At 40.7% G+C, this 22,345-nt stretch overlaps 1 protein-coding gene across 2 annotated transcripts in view; it reads left to right on the top strand.

Annotated features, from left to right (window-relative positions):
• Nucleotides 1-22,345, top strand: part of RNF13 (ring finger protein 13) — a 66,258-nt gene that overhangs the window by 20,274 nt on the left and 23,639 nt on the right. The window contains exons 2-5 of one of the 2 annotated variants that reach the window (XM_060242334.1): nt 1,442-1,568; nt 3,627-3,707; nt 9,777-9,902; nt 19,600-19,687. In XM_060242334.1, coding sequence (XP_060098317.1) covers nt 1,455-1,568; nt 3,627-3,707; nt 9,777-9,902; nt 19,600-19,687 — 409 coding nt within the window. In that variant the 5' untranslated portion in view covers nt 1,442-1,454. Of the gene's footprint in view, nt 1-1,441; nt 1,569-3,626; nt 3,708-9,776; nt 9,903-19,599; nt 19,698-22,345 lie in introns of those variants that run through there. The other variant, XM_060242333.1, reaches the window with a different exon arrangement.

Raw genomic sequence — 22,345 nt, forward strand, 5'->3', positions numbered from 1 at the left:
AGCTTATAGAGCAGTGAAATTAGAAGTACCCAAAGGGATTACAGCACATTCAGCCAGAAGCACAGCAACTAATGCGGCCTTTAACAAATATATCTCAGTGGACAAAGTGCAGGGCTGTGACATGGTCTTCCATTTCAACATTTGTTCGATATTACAAATTAAACACTTATAGTTCAGCAGAAGCAGCATTTGGCAGAAAAGTGTTACAACATGTATTACTAGAAGAAAGTGATGCCCCACCCAGTCATTAATCTACTGCTATAGGAGTACCCAAGATGGCCTCCAACTCAGAGGGAGAACGACCATTGGTACTTACCGTGAGGGGTCATTCTCCTCTGAGTACAGGAGGACATCTTGCCTGCCACATCGCATTGCTCATACTAGGGTCTGTTCTGCCATTTCTATATCTATTTCACTTTTTTTTTTGCTGCTTCACAGTTCCTTTTCTGTTATACCTTTAGCATATTAACTGGCTATTATTAATGTTATTACTATTTCATTCTTCTGAGTAAGGTGGATAGGTTAGAAACTGCTTCTCGGAGTATCCCAACTGAGGAGATCTGGGTGCTCCAGGGTGAAGGAAGAGGAAGAAGAATTATTCTATTTCCTCCCACCCTGACAAGATGGTGGAAAGCACCCAAGATGTCCTCCTGTATTCAGAGGAGAATGACCCCTCACGGTAAGTACCAATGGTTGGTATAAAGAAATAACACCCCCGATGTGACTAACTTTTCTGTAATTTCAATTGGACTTACTCCTCCAACTGAGTGGAGCGAGGACAAGGAAGTTGCAGGATGGGCAGGAATGACACCTTTGACTTCTGCTGAGCATATTATGATGGCCAAATCCTAACACTCGGGTTGCTGTAGTAAATCAGTTTTTATAACAGGTTTGCAAACAAGAACTGTCACTGCAGGATCCTTTTGCCTTGTTTGCTTTTCACAAGATACTGTGGTAATTAGGTAGGCCCAAGATGTTTTATAAGAGCCCTGTGGCGCAGAGTGGTAAAGCTGCAGTACTGCAGTCTGAGCTCTGTGCTCATGACCTGAGTTCGATCTCAGCGGAAGCTGGGTTCAGGTAGCCGGCTCAATGTTGACTCAGCCTTCCATCCTTCCGATGTCGGTAAAATGAGTATTTTATTTTTTTTAATTTATGATTTATATCCCGCCTTTCCCACGAAGTGGCTCAGGGCGGCTCCCTGAGTACCCAGCTTGCTGGGGGGAAAGTGTAGATGACTGGGGAAGGCAATGGCAAACCACCCCGTAAAAGGTCTGCCTTGAAAACATCATGTGACGTCACCAGAGGCGGAAACGACTGGTGCTTGTACAGGGGACTACCTTTACCTTTTAAGATGTTTTATGCACCAGAGCAGCAGTATATTTCTTTTGGATCAGGGTGCAAATATCTGCTGTGTGTCCTGATGTTCTTTTATTTCTTGCAGGAATTTAATTAAAATGCTGCTGTCAATAGGAATGCTAATGCTGTCTGCCACTCAGATTTATACCATTTTCACGGTTCAGCTGTTTGCTTTCTTAAACCTGTTGCCTGTGGAGGCAGACATTTTAGCGGTAAGTATTGTTAAAAAAACTTGTGTGTATTTTTCCCCCCTAAAGAAATAATGTTTTCAGAGGTATTGTAGGGAATTAGGCCTTTCAAATGAAATGGCACAAGAACATAATCTCTCTATGGTCTCTTCAGAAATTTTCAGCTAGCTTTGGGGTGGTAAATCAATAGGGTTTGGAAGATAGCAAGATGAATACATGGCTGGTTTTCAGTAGGCTAGTTGCTGTCTACATTTGTTTTCTCCTTTTCCACATACTTGCTCAGGAGACAAATTCAAATATATTTTAAGCTAGTAATGGGTTTTGCCATTAAATCACAAAGTAACTGATTACGTAGAAGGTAGATCACTTGAATTAATCCCAAACTTGAAAATTAGTTTTGTTTAATATAGAAATAAGTAAAGTGTTTTAAATTACAAAGTAGTTGTATCAGAAAGGCCTACATATTGTTTAGTTGTATATTGCCTTTAATTTTCAGGTACATAAATTGATATACAAGTTACTATTTACTAGTGGCCTTAGCAGGTTTGGATTTATTTTTTCTTGGTATATAATAAGGGCTTCCTTTCCAGGATTCTGCTTGTTTTGGATTTTCTAACCTACAGTTTTCAAAATGTCCTTTGCATGTCCAGTTCACTCCTCTCATCCCCTGATGGTGGCAAGGAGGGACCTGGCAACTCTACTGTGTTACCAACATCCACAGCCCCCTGCCTGCCCATAGCATTGTGGAATACTTACTTTCAGCCCTGTCACCTCACTAGTTGTCAGTGTTACTTCCCTTTTTCCTTCAATATACATGTTCTTTTTAGGTTATTGCTTTCTGGGACACTGAGGATATATAGTCACACTCAAAATACAAGCACAAACCACTGAGGGAGAGAAAGTGTTGTGTCCTGAACTTCATTTGTTGACCCAATGTGAAAAAACTCTAGGATTTGTTTTTAATGCCAGGCTGAGCCCTGGAAGTTGTGAATGAAAGTGGAGATGTTGAGCATACACTTGTCTCACTACTAAACAATTGCAGGCTTTATACAGTCAGTCAGACAATGAGGGATCACCAGTCTAGCGGGAGAATTTTGAGGGTGGGCAGGGACACTGCACAACATTCCCAACATAATGACATCACATAAAAGTGATGTCATTGCATTGGGGATGCTCTGGTTTTTGGGCCAGCTCTATGGTTAAATTGGGTTGGAGCCATAAAGTTTGTCCAAAACCCAGAGTGTCCCACATACAACATCCACAATGCAATCGCATCACTTCCACGAAAATGGGAAGGGTTCCCCCCCATCTGCCAGCTGATCTGCAGTGGGGAGAAGCCCTCAAAACTGGGGGGGATCCCTGGCTGGGTTCTGGGGGCTGACCACCCTATCACATGGAGAAAATAGGCACTTCGGAAGGTGGACTTGTGGCATTATATCCCACTTAAGTCCTTGTTCTTCCCAAAACGAGCCCTCTTTAGGCTCCACCCCCAAAATCTCCAGGTATTTCCCAACCTAAAGCTGCCAACCCTAGGGAAAAGAGTAATATGTATTGTACAATTCTAGGATTTTGCCAACGCTTCTGGTTTTCCTGAGGCATTGAGAGGGGGATGGTAAGGTATGTCTAGAGTGTTTCCCGCCTCACATTTGGCACTATTTTATTAGAGAATGTTTTTTCTTTACAGCATGATCAGAATTTGCAGTGCTGAAAAAGTATTGTAGCATTTCCCAACACTTTGTAGAATTTAGGTCATGCCAAACGTCTGTGGGTGTGAGCAGTCATGAGGATTTTAATATGACTGAGCTATGCAAGGAACTGAACTGAAAATAGGTCAGTAGGTGAGTCAAAGAACACCATTAGGCCTTGTTAGCCCCTTGGGCAAGGAGATACATTCTTGGGCATAATAGTCTGTTCTTCCTAAGATCAGGTGTAGGATGCTAGTGAATGTTAGAGGAATCACATGTTGGAAGTCAAGCATCTGCTCTTTAAGTTCCCAACTTTATATTTATTTTGTACAATCATGTTCTAGGTTGGTACATAACATAAGGTTTCAGATCTGATTTGTGTTTCTTTTATATACAGTATAACTTTGAAAATACATCACAGACGTTTGATGACCTGCCAGCAAGGTTTGGCTACAGGTTGCCCTCAGAAGGCTTAAAGGTAAGTGACAGCAAGTAGAAAAATAGGGATAATTAAATGTTTAACTTGCAGACTTATGAGTATTTAACATGTATCTTAGTCTGGAAGTGTTAGTTTCCTTACTGTTTCTGAACAAAGGCTCTGCAGGCTTAACAAACAGTACAGTATTCTGAAATGTAGTTGCTTGGGAAGAGCTGTACAAGCTGAACTTCTATCCAACATGCTTTAGGTATTTAAAATATTAAAATAATGTTTAGTTCTAACTTCTGCTTAAGGTGATAGCCATATGAGCAGAGATAGACAGACACAGTCTCTATCAGAAAGCAGTTGACTCCTGCAGCTGTCATTTGTATATATTTAACCCTAAGGAAGAGATATTCACAATTTTAGGACTTCCTCTTTTGGATAAGTAAAATAATTTAATAATTCTGAGTTGTAGCTGACAACCTCAGCTTTGCATGACAATCAAGTTTCCAGAACTTCTGTTTGAGGAAAAATCTAGGCCTTTAAAATAAGGGGCTTTTGTCTTTGTAGCTGTTTTATAATCTACTGCTGTCTGAGGTCTGTTTTGTGGATAGTTCTATGTATCTCCATTAAACTAACCATTCTTAGTATTTTTATATAATCAGTTATTCCTAGATTCCCCATTACCCCTAGATGAATTGGTTTGGTGTTCACAATTTATCTCTCACTGTCATCTACAAATTGGTTGAAAATTCTACAGCTAGAGTATTAGATTTGTGCAGGAGGTGTAAGGCCATATCCAACAATGAGGTGGCACGTTTTCTGATCAGATCCCTGTGAACCAGCTTGTTCTTAGTAGCCATGAGCATAGTAGTATATACATTGTCCTCAGCCACACTTGTGATTCCCTTTCTCAGAGCAGGGAACAGGGAAAATTAACACAGGCTGCCAGTTCCGAACAGGCATTGCAATCACCGTCAAAGGCAGTGTTCTAGTTGTTGTTTCAGTGTGCAGTATGGATATTCCAGCAAGATTTCCAATAGGGTTGATCCTCCACAGCTTTGTGCATTACCTACAGCTGAACTACCATTGTGAATTAAATATATGCAAAACTTTATCTTTTTTTTAAGTCAATACTACAGTGTGTATGTTTGTAATAACTGTGTGTGTCCTTCAAGTACCAATACACAATATTTAACAGAAGGAGTAAGCATTGGCATTCTGTACCTGCATTTGTAATGTCATACATTCAAAGAGACTCCTGGCTTCTCTAGATGTTGGCTTAGATCTGCCTGCTAATATAATTGCTGCAAGCTGCAGCAGTCATTACTTCAAGGTTAAATTTAATAAATGCTTCTTAGAAACATCAAACTGTGGTTCCATTAATGGTGCAATGTGAATGATAAATGCTTAGATCCCTGCAAAATTTTGCAAACCTCAGCTGCTTGAGATGCTATGTTTGTTTAATTTTAAATCATTATTAAAACAAAGTGATGACAACGCTGAAGAAATCTGGAATACAGAAGTTCAGGCTGCTTTATCTGATAGGAGTTGTGTCCTGTGACTAGCAGTGAGGAAGGCTGTTGCAAATACAGTTGCAGAAATGTGGTTTTTGTTTCCTTGTGATTTTTTTTAAATTTTAAAGCAACAGATCAAAATTGATGAAAACAAATTGGGGGTATTAAGAGTGGGAGCAGCAAAAGAACTCTGCCTCTAAAAACTGATTGCAGCGATGTACAGCCAGGCAGTCAAATGCCATTCTCTTGCTTTCAGCATTGTTCAGCAATGTAGTATGTGTGCATGTGAGAGACAAATGCCAAATTCTGCTGCATGTCTTGACCCCACTGTAAATGGAGCAAACTCTTTGGAATACAGAATGGGAAAACAGCAGTTCCTTTGTATTGCTTGCATTGGATGTCTGAAAGTCTGCATATCTAGAGGACTGGATGTGAGTTTGCCCAGACCTATAGGGAAATGCACGTAGAAGTCATTTTCCCTGTTTTTGAAGCATGGCTTTATGTACGAACTCTGTGATCACATTGGAATACACACATTTGTGGATTTTTTATTTTTTGTTTTTGTTTTAAAATAAATAATTTGCACTGGCATAGAGCCAGATGCAGTCATACTGTTTCAGAATGGCTGACCAGTTACACTTAGGCCTGGTTTATACATGCTGGACACTTAAGACAGTAGAATGGACTGCAAGTGATGATAGATTCCAGCTCTGGAGGTTCTTTCACATTAAAAAAAAGTCCATGCTAGTGCAGCAGGGGGAAAGCTAGTGCAGCAGGGGGAAATCTTATACCTTTCCTCCTCTTTGCTTCCTGTGGTGGTTTTCTATTTGCATGGATATTAACATTGAAGAAATTGCAAAATACTAAGCTTCATTATCCCCTCATCTTCAGTCAAAAGTAAGGCAGGCAGTTCTACCATCTATCTGCATCAGTCTCCCATATGTGTGATCATGCTTTAGGTGAAGAAGATTAGCAAAGAAGCTGAATAACACGCCTAAGATCCTATTTGATATTTTCTAAACACACAAATCCTCAATAGCTGCCATCTCAACTAGGATTACCAGCCCGCAAATGGGACCTGGAGATCTCCTGCTTTTACAACTGGAGAAAATGGTGGCTTTGAAGGGTGGAGTCTATGCCACTATACAATGCTGAGGCCCCTCCCCTCCCCAAATCATGCCCTCTTCTGGATCCACCCACAAAGTCTCCAGGTATTGACCTGGCAACCCTATCCTTATTTTCTCCTGTTTACTGATATAAGTTAGATTCCTATACAGAAATTTGGGTAGTAGAACCACATCCATTATGTGCTTTCTGAAGGCTATGTTGGGACCTGGTAAATGTATTTTTATTATATGCTTTTCACACCCCTATATAAATCTTAATTTAGCAGAGGATGCTTGAAGAGAAGAAATTAGAATTAAAGCATTTTTAAAAACAAGTTTTTGAGCTAGTGAATTCATTAGTGGAATTCTGTCTTTAAGACATTGTAAAATTGGCAGGCTCCACTCCAACAAAGCACTTTACCATATGCTTAAGCACTGCTTTCATGAGACTGCATAGGTTTAAGAACATTCTTGAGTGCTTTGCTGGATTAATGCCCTGGTAAAGTAGATCTAATTCAGTTCTACTCCACAAGTTGTCATTACAAGTTACACTATACCTTGGCCTCAAAAGAAGATTTTAATCTCTCTTGAACTTAGACACTTGTATGAATTTCAGGTTCTTCACCTGATGTCTGTGGCCAATAAAGTTATATCACAATAACTGACTGCTCACATGTCACTTCTACACTCTGTTTGCTTTTGATAAATTAATTTACCATTTTTTATCCTTGAAAATAAAATAGACCTGAAGTTCAGTTTGGTTGTTTGTGCCCTAACATGTGAAAAGCAGTTATTTTATCCAGTGAGCAAATGAATACTGGCTTTCATCTGTGGGACTAACTTAAGTGGAATCTGGTAGCATCCCTAAATTGCCACAAGCCATGAGAAGTAGTTGGCAAACACGGAAATAGCTGGTGAAGAAAAGTGCAAAAAGTGGGTGTGGCCTTGTGATTAACACTACAACGAATTTTTAAAATGTTCTTATCCAGAGAGCTAATCATTAAAAACTCAGAATATAGCAATTTACTTATTGTATATTGTACATCTGTTGTAATGTATTTTTAAAATTTAATATAGTCCTATGTGAATAGATAAGATGTTTAATTGTCACACACTCATACACCCACCTTCCCCATAGGAAGACAATAGGAATCTTAACAAAGAATCTTATATCAAAGTGAAGATACTTCATGAGAGGATCCATAATTGATTAGTGTTGCAGGGACACTTTCCTGGTTGTATCATAATTTGGGGTAACAGATAATATCACTAATAGCTCTGTATGTGTAACAGAAAAGAGAGAATTTTTAGGGCCTCCCTAAAGTGTTGGCCTTTCTCTCTCCAGGTGCCGCCATTCATAGCAGCAAACTCATTTTCTTTTCCTCCTGCTCTCATCTTGAGCAGGGTCAGGTCTGCAAAGGATTATTTATTTATCTTGGATACACAAAATTTAAATCCATAATGTGTTGAACACAGTCTTCCTTTTTCAACATTTTACTAAGCTTCCAAGTTTTGTCCACCAGAGGGTGCCATATTATCTTTTCTATGATAATACAAGTACAGACATTGGGAGCCAAGCTATATGTGCTCAGCCATAGGTACAGCACATAGCTTTTTACAAACAACAGTGCTTGCATTCTGGACATTCTAAACACAGCAAGATAAACTGCTAACATAGTTTCTAGCTGTTCATAAGCATTAGGCTGGCAGAGATTACCAGTGGAGAAATATTGTTAAAATGTTTATTAACAGAGAACAATGCAAAACCCAGTGCCTGAAATGCAGTTAAAATCATTTGTCAAATTCAGAGGTGGTAGTGTAGCAGTGGCATATAATTTTAGATTTATTGATGATGTTCAAAGGACTGTTGTAGACATAGGGCTGCCAGGGAGAGCCTGGACTCTTCTCTCTCTTTAGCGACCCCTGAGCCATGAAGATGCTTTTGTTTGAAGAAGCAGTCTTTTGGCCTTAATATGTGATGACCTGGAAGTATGTCTAGAAAGGCATAAACCACGACAGCTTTGGTTTCAAAGCTCTGTGACAGATTTGTGATGTATCATAAATCATCTCTTGTATAGATATCAGTTCATGATAGAAATTCACAGAGAGAAACTAGCAGTAGAGATTAGTTCTTCAAAAATAGCACTTCTGCCTTTGCAAAAGACAGAACTAGGATAACTTTAGCTGTAAGATGGGAGATTCTGCCAATATTTATCTCTTACTATTCCCTGGCTCGATCCTTCCTCACTGTCAGTAATTCCTCTTCCTGTCACTGCACCAAAAAAGAATCTAAACACTGTCGTTTGAAATTAACATTCTCTTCCCTCTAGCTGAGAACAATCTTGGTCTCTTTCCTAACACAGAAAAAATCTGAACAATTTAAAAACTGGTATAGTCCTACATCATTACTTCTGTGTCAACAGACAAAGCTGAATTAATTTCAGAGTTCTGTTATTATGGTAGTTCTTCTAAAACTGTGAAGGAGTGCAGACTTGTACAAGAGGATCTTTCTGAAGAAACCAATATGAATTCTTCGAGCAGCTGCACTTCTGGCAATAGGAAAGCTAAAATGCTGTGGAATTTTATAGATTAGTTGGTTTATCATGACATGAATTTTTACTAGTAAAACATGAAGGAGAAAAGTGAACTCAGCTTTGAAATAACCAGCATGAAAGAGTTCAGCAGCCTCTACATGGGGCTGCCTCTGTACCGAATCCGGAAGCTGCAGCTAGTGCAGAACGCGGCGGCTAGATTGCTGTTGGGGCTCCCAGTGTGGGGTCACATACAGCCTGGGCTGCGCGAACTGCACTGGCTGCCAGTTGTATACCGGATTCGTTACAAAGTGCTGGTTATTACCTTTAAAGCCCTATATGGTCGAGGACTTGCCTACCTTAAGGACCGTCTCTCCCCGTATGAACCCTAGAGAGCACTGAGGTCAGCCGGCCAAAACCTGCTGAACATTCCCGGGCCGAAAGAGGTGAAGTTGCAAAGCACCCACAATCGAGCTTTCTCTACTATGGCTCCACGCCTATGGAAGCAACTTCCAGAGGAAATGCGGGCCCTGCGGGAACTTGAACAGTTCCGCAGGGCCTGCAAGACTACCCTCTTCCGATTGGCCTTCACTGATTGAGAGGGAAACTGGTGAAGAACTCGCCATCATAAACGTAATTATAGCATTAGTATATTTTATTAATTTTATTAATTTTAGAATTTTAATCAGAATCAGAATTTTAATTTAACTGTCAATGTAGTTTTATTTAATATTGTATGACCAATGTATGAAATAATGCTGTTAGCCGCCCTGAGCCTGCTCCGGCGGGGAGGGTGGGATAGAAATAAAAATTGTTGTTGTTGTTGACCAGAGCCAACTTATGTAAATTGGCCACAGATTGTGAGAATTTTCATAAATTGTCTTGGAATTAGAAAATACGGGTCATGTACCTTCTGCTATGCTGGTGTTCTGTACCTAATAACTGATGTGTTTGGAAACTGCTTTTTTCCAGGGTTTTCTGATAAATTCAAAACCTGAGAATGCATGTGAACCCATAACTCCTCCACCTCTGAAAGACAATTCTTCCCACACATTTGTTGTATTAATCAGAAGACTTGATTGCAACTTTGACATAAAAGTAGGTATCATTTTTTGAAACTCTGAACATTTGGAGTTGCTGTGGTTTCAGAATAACGTTTGAATTTGTTTTTAAAAGTATTCCACAATCTGATTTATCCATACACATTTCTGATTCATTTTTGATGTCTGTGTTAACAGTAGAGACACAAGCAATCCAATATAAACATAGCAAACACAACTTATTCAATGGATCTCTATTTTTTTAACCTTCTGAAGAACCCCAGCATAATTTATTTACTAAATTAGACAATTTTTGAATTAATTTATATCTAGGATACTGAATTGGTTTTTTAGACAAATTGAAATCATAGGACAAGATCAGCAGAAGTGACTGATGGTCATGGATTATTCCTGTGGTCCTTGCCCCTCAAGAAGTCCTGGTAGATGAAATCACCCTTTCTGTTTCTTCTATCACTGATGTTTGAAACTGCTTCTCATTATATTCTAATATCAAAATACCTTAATGTTAAACTCATAATTCAAATCTCTTAGACAGCCATATAAAACATATTGTTCAATTGTGGACAATATGGCTGCTGTGTGGGGCTGGTTTCCCCAAAGATTTTCACTGCAGTAATGGAACTATGTATCGCTTACTCATTGAATGACTTTCTGGCTTTACTGCAGCAGTAGGAATTTAAGCAATAGCAATAAAAAAGCGACAGGTTTTTTTCTCTGTGCTGTATGCAGAAGTGTTACTTTTGCATCTTCCAAATGGTTTGGATGCCTATACCATGAACTACAGCAATGCAGGGATGTTTGTCCTTTCCTTTAGGAAAGATAACTGTTGTGATCTACACCAGGGGTGTTGAACTAATTTGTTAGGAGGGCCAGATCTGACACAAATGGGACTTTGTGGGGCCAGACTATTATAAAATATAATGTGAAGTAGCAGAGATATAGACTTTATAAGAAGATGATGATGATATTGGATTTACTTTGCGACCAAGATTGCGTCTGCAAACTCGCGCCCAGCACAATTATTTAAGATAATTCGGAATCTTACTACATTGCCACAAGGCAAGCCAAATGTTAAGGAATTGGAAATAGGCTGTGAGGCATTTGCGAAATTTTTTACAGACAAGGTCCAATCACTCCGCCATGACTGCCCGGCCATATTAGATACAGTGAGCGAACTCGAGGCTCTGTGCGTGTCTTCTAATTCGACCCTGGACTGCTTTGACCCACTCAGCTTGGAGGAGGTTGACAGAATCCTGGTAACTGCACGCCCTACTACATGCGATCTGGACCCATGCCCCTCCTGGTTAATTAAGGCCTGCCGGGAGGAGTTAGGATGTCCTATACGGGACATCATAAATAGATCTCTTTCAGAGGGCCATTTTCCAACGCCCCTGAAGGAGGCAGTGGTCCGCCCGCTCCTGAAAAAGGCTACATCAGATCCGGCCGTATTGGCTCATTACCGGCTGGTATCAAATTTGCCCTTTTTGGGCAGAATTATCGAGAGGGCTGTGGTGTTGCAGTTGCAGGGTTTTCTGGATGACACTTCCACCTTGGATCCATATCAGTCCGGCTTCCGTCCAGGCCACGGGGTGGAGACGGTGTTGGTCGCCCTCATGGATGATCTCCGGCGACATCTGGATCGAGGCGGCTCGGCGGTATTGCTGTTGCTAGACCTATCGGCTGCGTTCGATATGGTTGACCATCAGCTGCTGACCCACCGTCTCGCCAACGCAGGAATTCGGGGGCTAGCCTTACAGTGGCTCTCCTCCTTCCTTGAAGGTCGGTGACAAAGGGTGGATGTTGGAGGAGAGATGTCCCAGAGACACCTACTTAATTGTGGGGTGCCTCAGGGGCAGTTCTCTCCCCAATGTTGTTTAATATCTTTATGCGCCCCCTTGCCCAGATTGCCCGGAGACATGGGCTGGGTTGCCATCAGTACACTGATGACACCCAGCTCTATCTATTGATGGGCGGCCGGACCGCCGACACCCCTATAAACTTGGACCGGGAGCTGCAGGCCATGGCAGACTGGATCAGGCTGAGTGGGCTGAAGCTGAACCCAGCGAAGACAGAGGTCCTTTGCGTGGATCGCTGCGGGCTAGGAGGGGAGATCCCCCTACCGGCCTTTGACGGTGCGTCACTGATACCAGTGCGCAGGGTCAAAAGCCTGGGAGTGCTACTGGAGTCCTCCCTGACAATGGAGGCACAGATAGCTGCCACTGCAAAATCCGCCTTCTTCCATCTTAGAAGGGCGAGACAGTTGGCCCCCTTCTTAGAACGTAGTGACCTAGCAACAGTGATCCATGCAACGATCACCTCGAGACTAGACTACTGTAATGCCCTTGTGCCCATGGGGCTGCCCTTGTGCCGAACTCGGAAATTGCAGCTAGTGCAGAATGCAGCGGCCAGGCTGCTACTGGGACTGCCTCGGTGGGAACACATGCGGCCCAGGCTGAAGGAGCTGCACTGGCTTCCAATTATATTCCGAGTTCGCTACAAGGTGCTGGTTATTACCTTTAAAGCCCTATATGGCCGAGGCCCTGTCTACCTTAGGGACCGCCTCTCCCCACATGTTCCCCAGAGAGCACTAAGATCTAGCTCCCAAGGCCTTTTAAGGATCCCTGGACCAAAGGAGGCCAAACTGAAAGTAACAAGAGAGCAGGCCTTCTCCGTAATGGCCCCCCACTGGTGGAATCAATTACCGGAGGAAGTGCGAGCCCTGCGGGACTTTAGTCAGTTCTGCAGGGCTTGCAAAACTACCCTCTTTATGCAAGCATATAAGGAGTCCTGAAAACGATACCTTGCCATCGAAAAATATCTACTGAATAGCACCTTAATTTATGGTAGTATTAACTTTTATGTAGTTTTAACCTTATGTAACTGTTTTTAAATGTATGTATCAATTGTATTTTAAAATTGTCTTATGTAAATCATGGGAAACCATGTCTTGTTAGCCGCCCTGAGCCTGCTTCGGCAGGGAGGGCAGGATACAAATTAAAGTTGTTTTTTATTATTATTATTATTATTATTATTATTATTATTATTATTATTATTATTATTATTATTATTATTATTATTATTATTATTATTATTATTAATATCCTGCCCTCCACTCCAAAGAGTCTCAGAGCGGCTCACAATCTCCTTTACCTTCCTTCCCCACAACAGACACCCTGTGAGTTGGGTGGGGCTGGAGAGGGCTCTCACAGCAGCTGCCCTTTCAAGGACAACCTCTGCCAGAGCTATGGCTGACCCAAGGCCATGCTAGCAGGTGCAAGTGGAGGAATGGGGAATCAAACCTGGTTCTCCCAGATAAGAGTCCGCACACTTAACCGCTACACCAAACAAACACGATTAAAGATATTATTTTTAACTTAAAATACAAACATGCTTAAAACTCTTGCAGTATTTTATTTAAATGGAAAGGTGGGAGAATAGGGGGACTTGGCAATGCAATTTTTAAAATAAAACATCAAGAAAAAGCACAAGGATCATAGCAAAATAAAAATATAAAATGCTCTGAGCCTGGGAAAACAATGAAATGGCATTGCAAATTTCTTTTCCTCCCTTCACCCCTCGGTCTACTCAGATTGACAATGGCTCTCCCACTTTGGCTGTGCGTTCTCAGGTTAGAGTACTCACAAGGTCAGGTCCATTCAGCAGAGACAAACTGGCTCAAAGCATCAACACTTTATTTGCAAGAACACAACTCGTGGAAGCATGAGCTTCAACTAGGTATAGGAACACTGAAAATTAAACTGATCTCTACTTCATTGCAGCACAGACAAAGTTGCAAGGAAAACATGGAGTGGATTTTCCATTAAGGTCTCTGGGCCCTATCTATCTGGGCACAAAGACTGTAATGGAAAATCCATTCCACATTTTCCTTGCAGCTTTGCTTCCTGCTGCAGCCAGCAAAGACAAGGCAGAAAGAGCAGGGAACTTAGGCAGCCTCAGAGCTTCAAAGGGAGAGGACAGGAGGGGGAGGGGGGAGGAAAGAGCCCCATGGGACTAATTAAAGCCCTGGACAGACCAGTTCTGGCCCGCAGGTCAGACATTTAACACCCCTGATCTAGACCATAACGGAAAAGAGAGTAGTACAATCAGAACTTTTTTTGTAGAAAAAGCCCAGGAGGAACTTATTTGTACATTGGGCCACACCCCCTGACATCACCATTGTTTTTCACAGGAACTCATTTACATATTAGGCCACACCCCTGATGTCAAGCCAGCCGGAACTGCGTTCCTGCTCAAAAAAAGCCCTGAGTACAGCACAGAAGAAACTTTAGGGCTGATTCTACTGATGGATCCAGTTGGACAGCACATGCCTAAAGAAATATGATTTGACTTTGCAGGACATTTTTGTAGTAGCAGTTGGATTACTTGTGCTTGAGGAATGCCTATGAAGTCCAAGGCATTTTGAAAATTATCCAGCAATGAGAGAAGTAACAGGCAGTTGGTGATGACACAGTTTCAATAGTTTCTGAAGTTGCATCTTAGAATTCAATCAATAGCCTGGGAAACAACTGCAGTCATTTCAAGCTCCTCACTGGAAAGTATTGCATAAATTAATATTTGAAGATGCACAGTTGTTCGTAGTACTGCTCTGTAGATCACTCTGAATTTATTGACAGGAATCATGGAGCATCTTGTTCCTCGTGCTGCTCTCGGTCTGTTGTCAGACATAAGGACTGAAAGCACCATTTCTTTCCTTATTTTTGTTCACGTTTGGGTTTGTTTAGATATTATTTCACCTTGAGTAGTCTAATTTTTTTAATTTATTAGAAATATACTGACTTGCCCTTTCAACAGCACCATGTGGCTTACAGTGAAACCAAATTTACACAGCAAGCTGACAATGATTTAATTGACAACAAAACCCAGGGAAAACTGCCTGCTTTAACAAAATGCTGTCTCAAATAATACAGATTTGCATTCCTTTCTAAAAGCTGGAATGGATGGAGCCTTCTGGGAGTCCATTCTTGAGGGTGGTGGCAACAGTGGGAAGAGTCTCTTGACACACATAACATTTAGATGTTTCACTTAGGAGGAAAATTGTCCCATAGCTATTTGTGAGTGTGAAGTGCTGTCAAATTGCTTCTGACATGGTGACCCTATGAATTAATGACCTCAAAAACATCCTATCATTAACAGCCTTGTGCAGGTTTTGCAAATTGAGAGCTGTAGCTTCCTGGATTGAATCAGTCCATCTCGTGTTGGGTCTTCCTCTTTTCCTGCCGCCTTCAACTTTTCTGACATTACTGTCTTTGCCAGTGACTGTTGTTTTCTCATAATGTGACCAGTATGGATAGAATCAGTTTGGTCATTTAAGCTTCTGAGGAGATACTATGAATTCCTAGGGAATTCTAGATGCATCTAGGGAATACTATGAATTACCTTGATCTTGCTCACCAGTGACACAACCTTCCACTTAAAGATCTTTTCTAGCTCCTTCATAGCTGCTCTTTCCAATCTCAATCCCTGGTTTCTTCGTTGCAGTCTTCCTCTTCACAGATGATGGAACCAAGGAATGGAAAATCTTGGAACAATTTTGGTTTCTTCATTGTCCACCTTCAGGATTGTTGTATTTTGGCACTATGAATATTTTGGTGTTTTTCTTCAGCTTTATTCTAGTTTTTGATATTAATAATTCTGACCTGAACTGTAGTCAGTTCCTGGTCTTGTTTAGCAGAGAGAACAGAGCCTTTCTGTCTTCTGCTTCAAATTATGAAATCTGTCTGAGTTCTGTATTGGCAATCTGGTGATGTCCACATATACAATCATCTGTTTCCTTTCATTTTAAAGTCCATCAATACCTTATGGTATTAATCTCAGGTTCAGTAATCTCTTACCTTGAAAACTGTATGATCAGAAGTGGTTTAGCATTGCCTTCTTCTGCACAGTACTAATAAGAACAAAATAGGAGTCAAGTGGCACCTTTAAGACCAACTTAGTTTTATTCAGAACGTAAGCTTTCGTGTGCTCTCTAAGTACACGTCATCAGACAAGGACTCCAGTACAGTGAGCAAAGCCACACATAGCTGGTAGTCAGTGGCTCAGAATGCAAACTGGTACAAATTTAAGATCCAATGACAGTATAGTAAAATCTTCTGGTAGGGAGGTGTTTAGAATGCAAAATGGTACACATTTAAGATTCAAAGACAGAATAGTAAAATTAACAAATTGAGCAAACCTTTGATCTGAGTAGTATGAGCATGCAAAAGCAATAAAGCAGTAATATGTCAAAATGTGAGAATGTCTGTTAATGACTATATTGTATTAAGCCTGGGTCAAAAGGCAGTCAATATTCAGTTACAAAAGAAAAATCCCCTTTCTGTCAACATCACCAGATAACCACTTGAACACTGAGCAGATTCCATCTTTGCATGCCGCAATGAGATCAGACAATTTAAGAGCATACTTCAACTACAAAACTTACATTAGTTTATACCACTGTGGTTTTCTCCACAGACTCCAGAAAACTGAAAGTTGGTGAAAATACTATTAATTTTTCTTAAGGTTTTTTTAAAAAATTCATTCTTAACCCCCTCTAAACTAAATGTTTACAAAACAGTCATTCCATGCCAAATCAGCAACATCTGGCAGATGAGGGATTGCATTATAATTATGATTTTGTTGAATTTTTGCAATCATTACACAAGTGGAAATTTATCTACAACCAATAATTAAAAAGGTCTGTCGCTGGTGGCATGGCCACACCCCTCAGAAAATTAGTTCAAGGTCATATTTCCTGTAAACACATACTCATTCTTACTGCCATAGAATGAAATATACTTTACCTACAAATGGCAGCAAAGCCTCAATCTGCTACAGTAGCTGATCGCCACCCGCGGGGAATTTTCCCATTTCCTGGATTTTTGTACCATTATCTCCTGTGCACAAGTGGATCCAGTACTGTGTTTAGTTATGCTATTCCCTTACTATCAGTTCACCAAGCATATTACACTGCAGGATTTTCACAGAGACATGTGATACTTTGGGATAATTCCACCAGGCAGAGGCCAGGGCCAAGAAAGCCCTGGCCCTAGTTGAGGTAAGCAACCAAAGAGAAAACACGGAAAGGTGGAACTGGGAAAACCCAAAGGTTCCATGTAACCAGCCTCAATAAAGAAACAAGACTGTAGAAAATTCATATATAATAAAGTAGAAAATTAAGCCTCATATAAGATAAAATAAAGCCACATATTAACACTGGAAATTAAGCCACAAATAATAGAAAGTCAACCACATCAAAGTAATAACAAAGAGGGAACTTCACATAATGGGATGAACCACCTTTCAATAAAGTCCATAAAGGTCCAATGAAGGATGTCAATCCAAAAAATTTCAGTCCAATGACAGTGAAGACAGATCTTCCAATGATATTTCCAATTGCACTTCCAAAATTCGGGTGCAGCGGCTAAAGTCTTGCCAAAGTGCCTTGAAGCATTCTTGCCATGTCTTGTTAAACGTTCAGCTTGAGAAGAAGCAATTGTGAAACAGGGACAATGGAGTACTATCCGATCCACTAAGTACCTTTCGTACATAGCTGCGTTTGGATCTTCATGCTTAAGTGCATCTGGAAAGAACTTTGGAAGGATTGGATTCATATTTATTGGACTTTATAGACTTTAATTGAAGGTGACTTTCCCACTTTATCGAGTTCCTTCTTTCATCGTCACATGAGGCTTGCTTTATCATTATGTGGTTTAATTTTCATTATATGTGGCTTGATTTCCAATATTTATATGAGGCTTTAGTTGATAATATTATATGTGGCTTGATTTTCTATATTTGGTGATGTAAAATAATATGAATTTCTTCTTTGGTTTCTTACTTGAGGCTGGTTTCACAGAACCTTGGGTTCTCCTACTTCTACTTTTCCTTGAACTCTCTTTGGTTGCTCAATTCCCAGCTGGGGGCAGAGGATCCCCTCGTTTGGAGACCCTCCCCTCACTTCAGGGTCATCAGAAAGTGGGGGGGAGGGAAATGTCTGCTGGGCACTCCATTATTCCCTGTGGAGATGGATTCCCATAGGGTATAATGGAGAATTGATCTGCAAGTATCTGAGGCTGGGGGGGGCTGTTTTTGAGGTAGAGGCGCCAAATTTTCAGCATAGCATCCAGTGCCTCTCCCCAAAATACCCTCCAAGTTTCAAAAGGATTGGACCAGGGGGTCCAGTCATGTGGGCCCCAAAAGAAGGTACCTCTATCCTTCATTATTTCCAATGGAGGGAAGACATTTAAAAGGTATGTGATCCCTTTAAATGTGAAGGCCAGAACTCCCTTTGGCATTCAATTATGCTTGTCACACCCTTGCTCCTGGCTCCATCCTCAATGTTTCCTGGCTCCACCCCCAAACTCTCTAGATATTTCTTGAATTCGACTTGGCAAGCCTTATAGGGCTGAATCAATGACTATACAGATTTAGCAGCAGCAAAAAAAGTAGGGCTATCATCTGGAAAGGCATGATAGAATTCCACTGAAGTGATAGGATTCATTTATAATTCATGGTGTTTATGACTATGGTCTTATGTCTACCACATTCAAATTAATTAATTCAATATGTGTTCATTAAATTATTAATTAGAATTTTATTTCTAACAACATTTACATGGAGAAACTAAAAATGCATGTTCCATATTCCACTTAATCATGTGACTGTCTTAAAAGCTTGGCACCTTCTGCCTAAATTCTTCCCAGTTCTAAATTTTTCCACATGATTTTTAGAAGAAGCCAGTGCAAGATACCTGAAACATAGGCCATAATACTGAACTCTAGCCATACCCAAAGGCTTACGGTAGCATCATCTGGGACTCCTGACTTTTCTTTTTCTTTGAGTAGCAGCCATCATCACATCACAGTCTTGTTTAGACTAAAACCATTTTGCTATGCTGTGAGAGAGGCTGTTGCTGGAGACAGGAGGTTTAAAAGAAAAAAACCCACTGCTGGTCTGTATACAGAATTCTTGAAGACTTAAGGATGCATTCAGCATACCACAAGGGGAGCAGATTTCACAGATGGGCCTTTTTCTGCTTTCCTTTTCCTACTGCAACCTACTGAGCACCCAAAAATTCTGATCTGGAAGTTAGGGGACCTTCACAAACAGCATGGGGGTGGAGTGGGGGATCTGTAGCACAAAAGGGTAATTGGTTAAAATTGCTCCCTCCTCTGCTGACAGAAGTACCTGTGTGTGTGTGTGCACCAGCAAGTTTCACCCCAGCAAGGGGTTTTCAAGGCACATGACAAACAGATGTAGTTTGCCATTGCCTGTCTACAGAGGCTTCCTTGGTAGTCTCTCTTCTGAGTACCGACCCTGTTTAGCTTTTGAGATCTGATGAGATTGGGCTACACCATGCCAACTTCCCTTCCAGGTACCCTTCTACTTATAAAAAACAGTGCTTAGATACAAATCATTATAATCTCCGCCCCACCCCCCTTGGCAACCCATTGAGAGTATGGCAACTAGTGTGACTATACAGATTCCTGGCTTGGTTTGAACAGAAGTCTCAGTCTGTATGTAGCATTGAACTTTCTGTAACATGAGAAATAATAGTGTGCTAATCTACAGCATTTGTGTAAGGAAAAGCACAAAGATTGGAAAGAATTTTGGATTCATAAGTTCCATGAGATCTTTCTGTAAAAGCATGAGATCTTTCTGTACCTCTGTAAAGTGTAATGCTATTGACATTTAAAAAGTTATTTTATTAACCGATACTTTCATCTGGCTTGCAGGTTTTGAACGCTCAAAGAGCTGGCTATAAAGCTGCCATAGTTCACAATGTTGATTCTGATGAACTCATTAGTATGGGATCCAAAGACAGTAAGTACAGGTATCAATTCACTTGTGCTTGAAAACCATTCTGTTTTCCCTGGAAAAGCAGCTTCAAAATCTGTCCAACAGAAGTCAAATGTTTTCTGCTCTCAATTTAGCCAACATCATCTATTTTGCCTTTCACATATTTGATTTGTGTCATATGGGGTTGAACTTCTTGAACAAAGCATTCTTCTTACTTCTGCATGCTAACGGGGTAAATGGTTTGTGAACTAATGTCAGTCATGATAATTTCTTCTAGACTATCAGAGAACAAGTTTAAATATATAACAGAGTAAAGAAGCTGAAACGGTATACTGTTCCAAATGCCCATACTTATCTACTGCCTGAGATTCCAAAATATTTTAAACAATCCCCAGCATTAGAAGTGGCCTAAGCTTGGTCCTCACCTCTTTGTATAGTAGGCATATCTCAATGGCTGGACTTTCAACATCTGTTGTGTACATTACCCTGTGAGTGAGTTTTGAATAATGGCTTGGATCCTGCCCAGAATTTCCACAGGCACTGGGGGGGGGGGTGTCACTCCCCCTTACTGTGGGAAGCCACTGATTTTCCCCAAACTGTTCTTGGGAATCTCCTGTCCCTCAGGAGCAGCACTGGAGGGGGATTATAGGCTGCTGCAGGAGAGAGGTGTGAAAATTGCCCTCACTCCTTGCACGCTTAGAAATTTTAGACAGGATTCAGGCAATTGGAGTTATCTATAAGAAACTAAAATTATCTTATATTTTTCTTCCCTTTTCATATCTGTGGACATCTCAACTGTAACATGTCCCTTTTCCTTTGGGTGTTTGATACTGAATAAATAATTTAAAATGTATTAGAAAATATATTTAAACGTAAGAAAACTTCTATCACAGTTATTGTGGAACTCTATTCTTTTTCTTTCTTAATATGCTATTTGCATACCAAATAAAAAAAAAAACGCTGATCTGGGTCATCAGTACTGCTTTTTTAAAAAAGAGACATTTGGATACTGGGAAGGAAAGCTTCAAAAATGATTGTTGAAGCTGTTGCCCCTGTGCAGTTTGAATGAATGCTGTATTTTCCATTAAAGACCATTTACGGTACTTAACTAAGAAACCATGCCCACTACCCTGTGTCAGAATTCCAAAGGTGCCCACAGGTTCAAAAAGTTTTAGGGACCTCTGTTACACATTGTTAGCACTATGTGAAATCTCAGCCTACCTTCTTTTTGCTTAATTTGATTTTGCTAAAATACAGAAGGTAAAAGATGGGCAGTAAAGCAATTTTAATCATTTTACAATATCATTGATCATTTTATTATCCATGAAAGGGTCATAGTTCCAAACAGGGAGAACAAATTTCCAGACTGCTCACTTGTTTTTTAAAAAATCATTATTATTTCACAAAATTAATCAAAACAGAGGCTTCTGAAGCACTTTCTGTACCAAGAAGGTAGAGGGGAGATGGGATTGGTCTTTGCATGGAGGAAGAAATGCTGTGGTTTCAGGTTCCATGTGCCTCCTGAACAGTCACAGGAAGGTTTCCATGGATATAAGATAGCTGTGATGTCCCTGCCTATGAAGGGCTCAGTACCTTTGCTCGCCAGCTATTAAGTTGTAGTCTGAAGGTCCCTGGTTCTTTTCCATTCCCTTGAAGACCCTTCGGACTTTATTCCCAAAACTCAAGAAGCAAGCAGCACCAGGAAAAACATTGGATGTTATTTTGAGGATTGCATTATAGTGTGTTAAAGTATAAGGAAGAAGATGATGATATTGGATTTATATCCCACCCTCCACTCTGAATCTTAAGAGTCTTAGAGTGGCTCACAATCTCCTTTATCTTCCTCCGCCACAACAGACACCCTGTGAGGTGGGTGGGACGGAGAGGACTCTCACAGCAGCTTCCCTTTCAAGGACAACCTCTGCCAGAGCTATTGCTGACCCAAGGCCATTCCAAACAGGTGCAAGTGGAGGAGTAGGGAATCAAACCCGGTTCTCCCAGATAAGAGTCCACACACTTAACCACTACACCGAACTTGCTCTCCGAGGGTGCTTTCAGCTACTTTTTCCCTGTCACCTAGATTTCAAATATACTGATTCAGCAGTTTTTATACCTGCTAGCTGCACAAGAACTACATCATGCAATTTCTTGATGGATGACTACTGGTGCACATAGCACTGAGGACTACCAGAATCAGGGCCAAAAGTACCATAACTATTTGCCACAATACCCACTAGATTTTTTTTTCCTGACATGAAGGATTCTGACTATGAAACCCATATGCCAAAACCATTGCTTAACCTTCTGTGATGTCTGTGAATAGATTGCCATTAAACTATTAGAGATAATTTATGATGAATAACTAGCAATCATGTGTGAATGTTTAAATTAGGTACATAGCACATAGATTAATACTTGTTTATTTGGGCCAGTACATTATTATTATTCTCCATCTCAAAGAAAAGTTTTGTCATGCCATTGCTTCCAAGTCTCCTTTTACTAGTTTAACAGTAAAATTAACAGCTTGTGAAGCTGCTAGAACAGGGGTGGGGAACAGTGGCTCTCCAGATGTTTTTTGCCTACAACTCCCATCAGCCCCAGCCATTGGCCATGCTGGCTGGGGCTGATGGGAGTTATAGGCAAAAAACATCTGGAGAGCCACTGTTCCAGAAGTATAGGTCT

Source organism: Heteronotia binoei, chromosome 6, assembly GCF_032191835.1.
Source record: "Heteronotia binoei isolate CCM8104 ecotype False Entrance Well chromosome 6, APGP_CSIRO_Hbin_v1, whole genome shotgun sequence".
Lineage (NCBI taxonomy): Eukaryota > Metazoa > Chordata > Lepidosauria > Squamata > Gekkonidae > Heteronotia > Heteronotia binoei.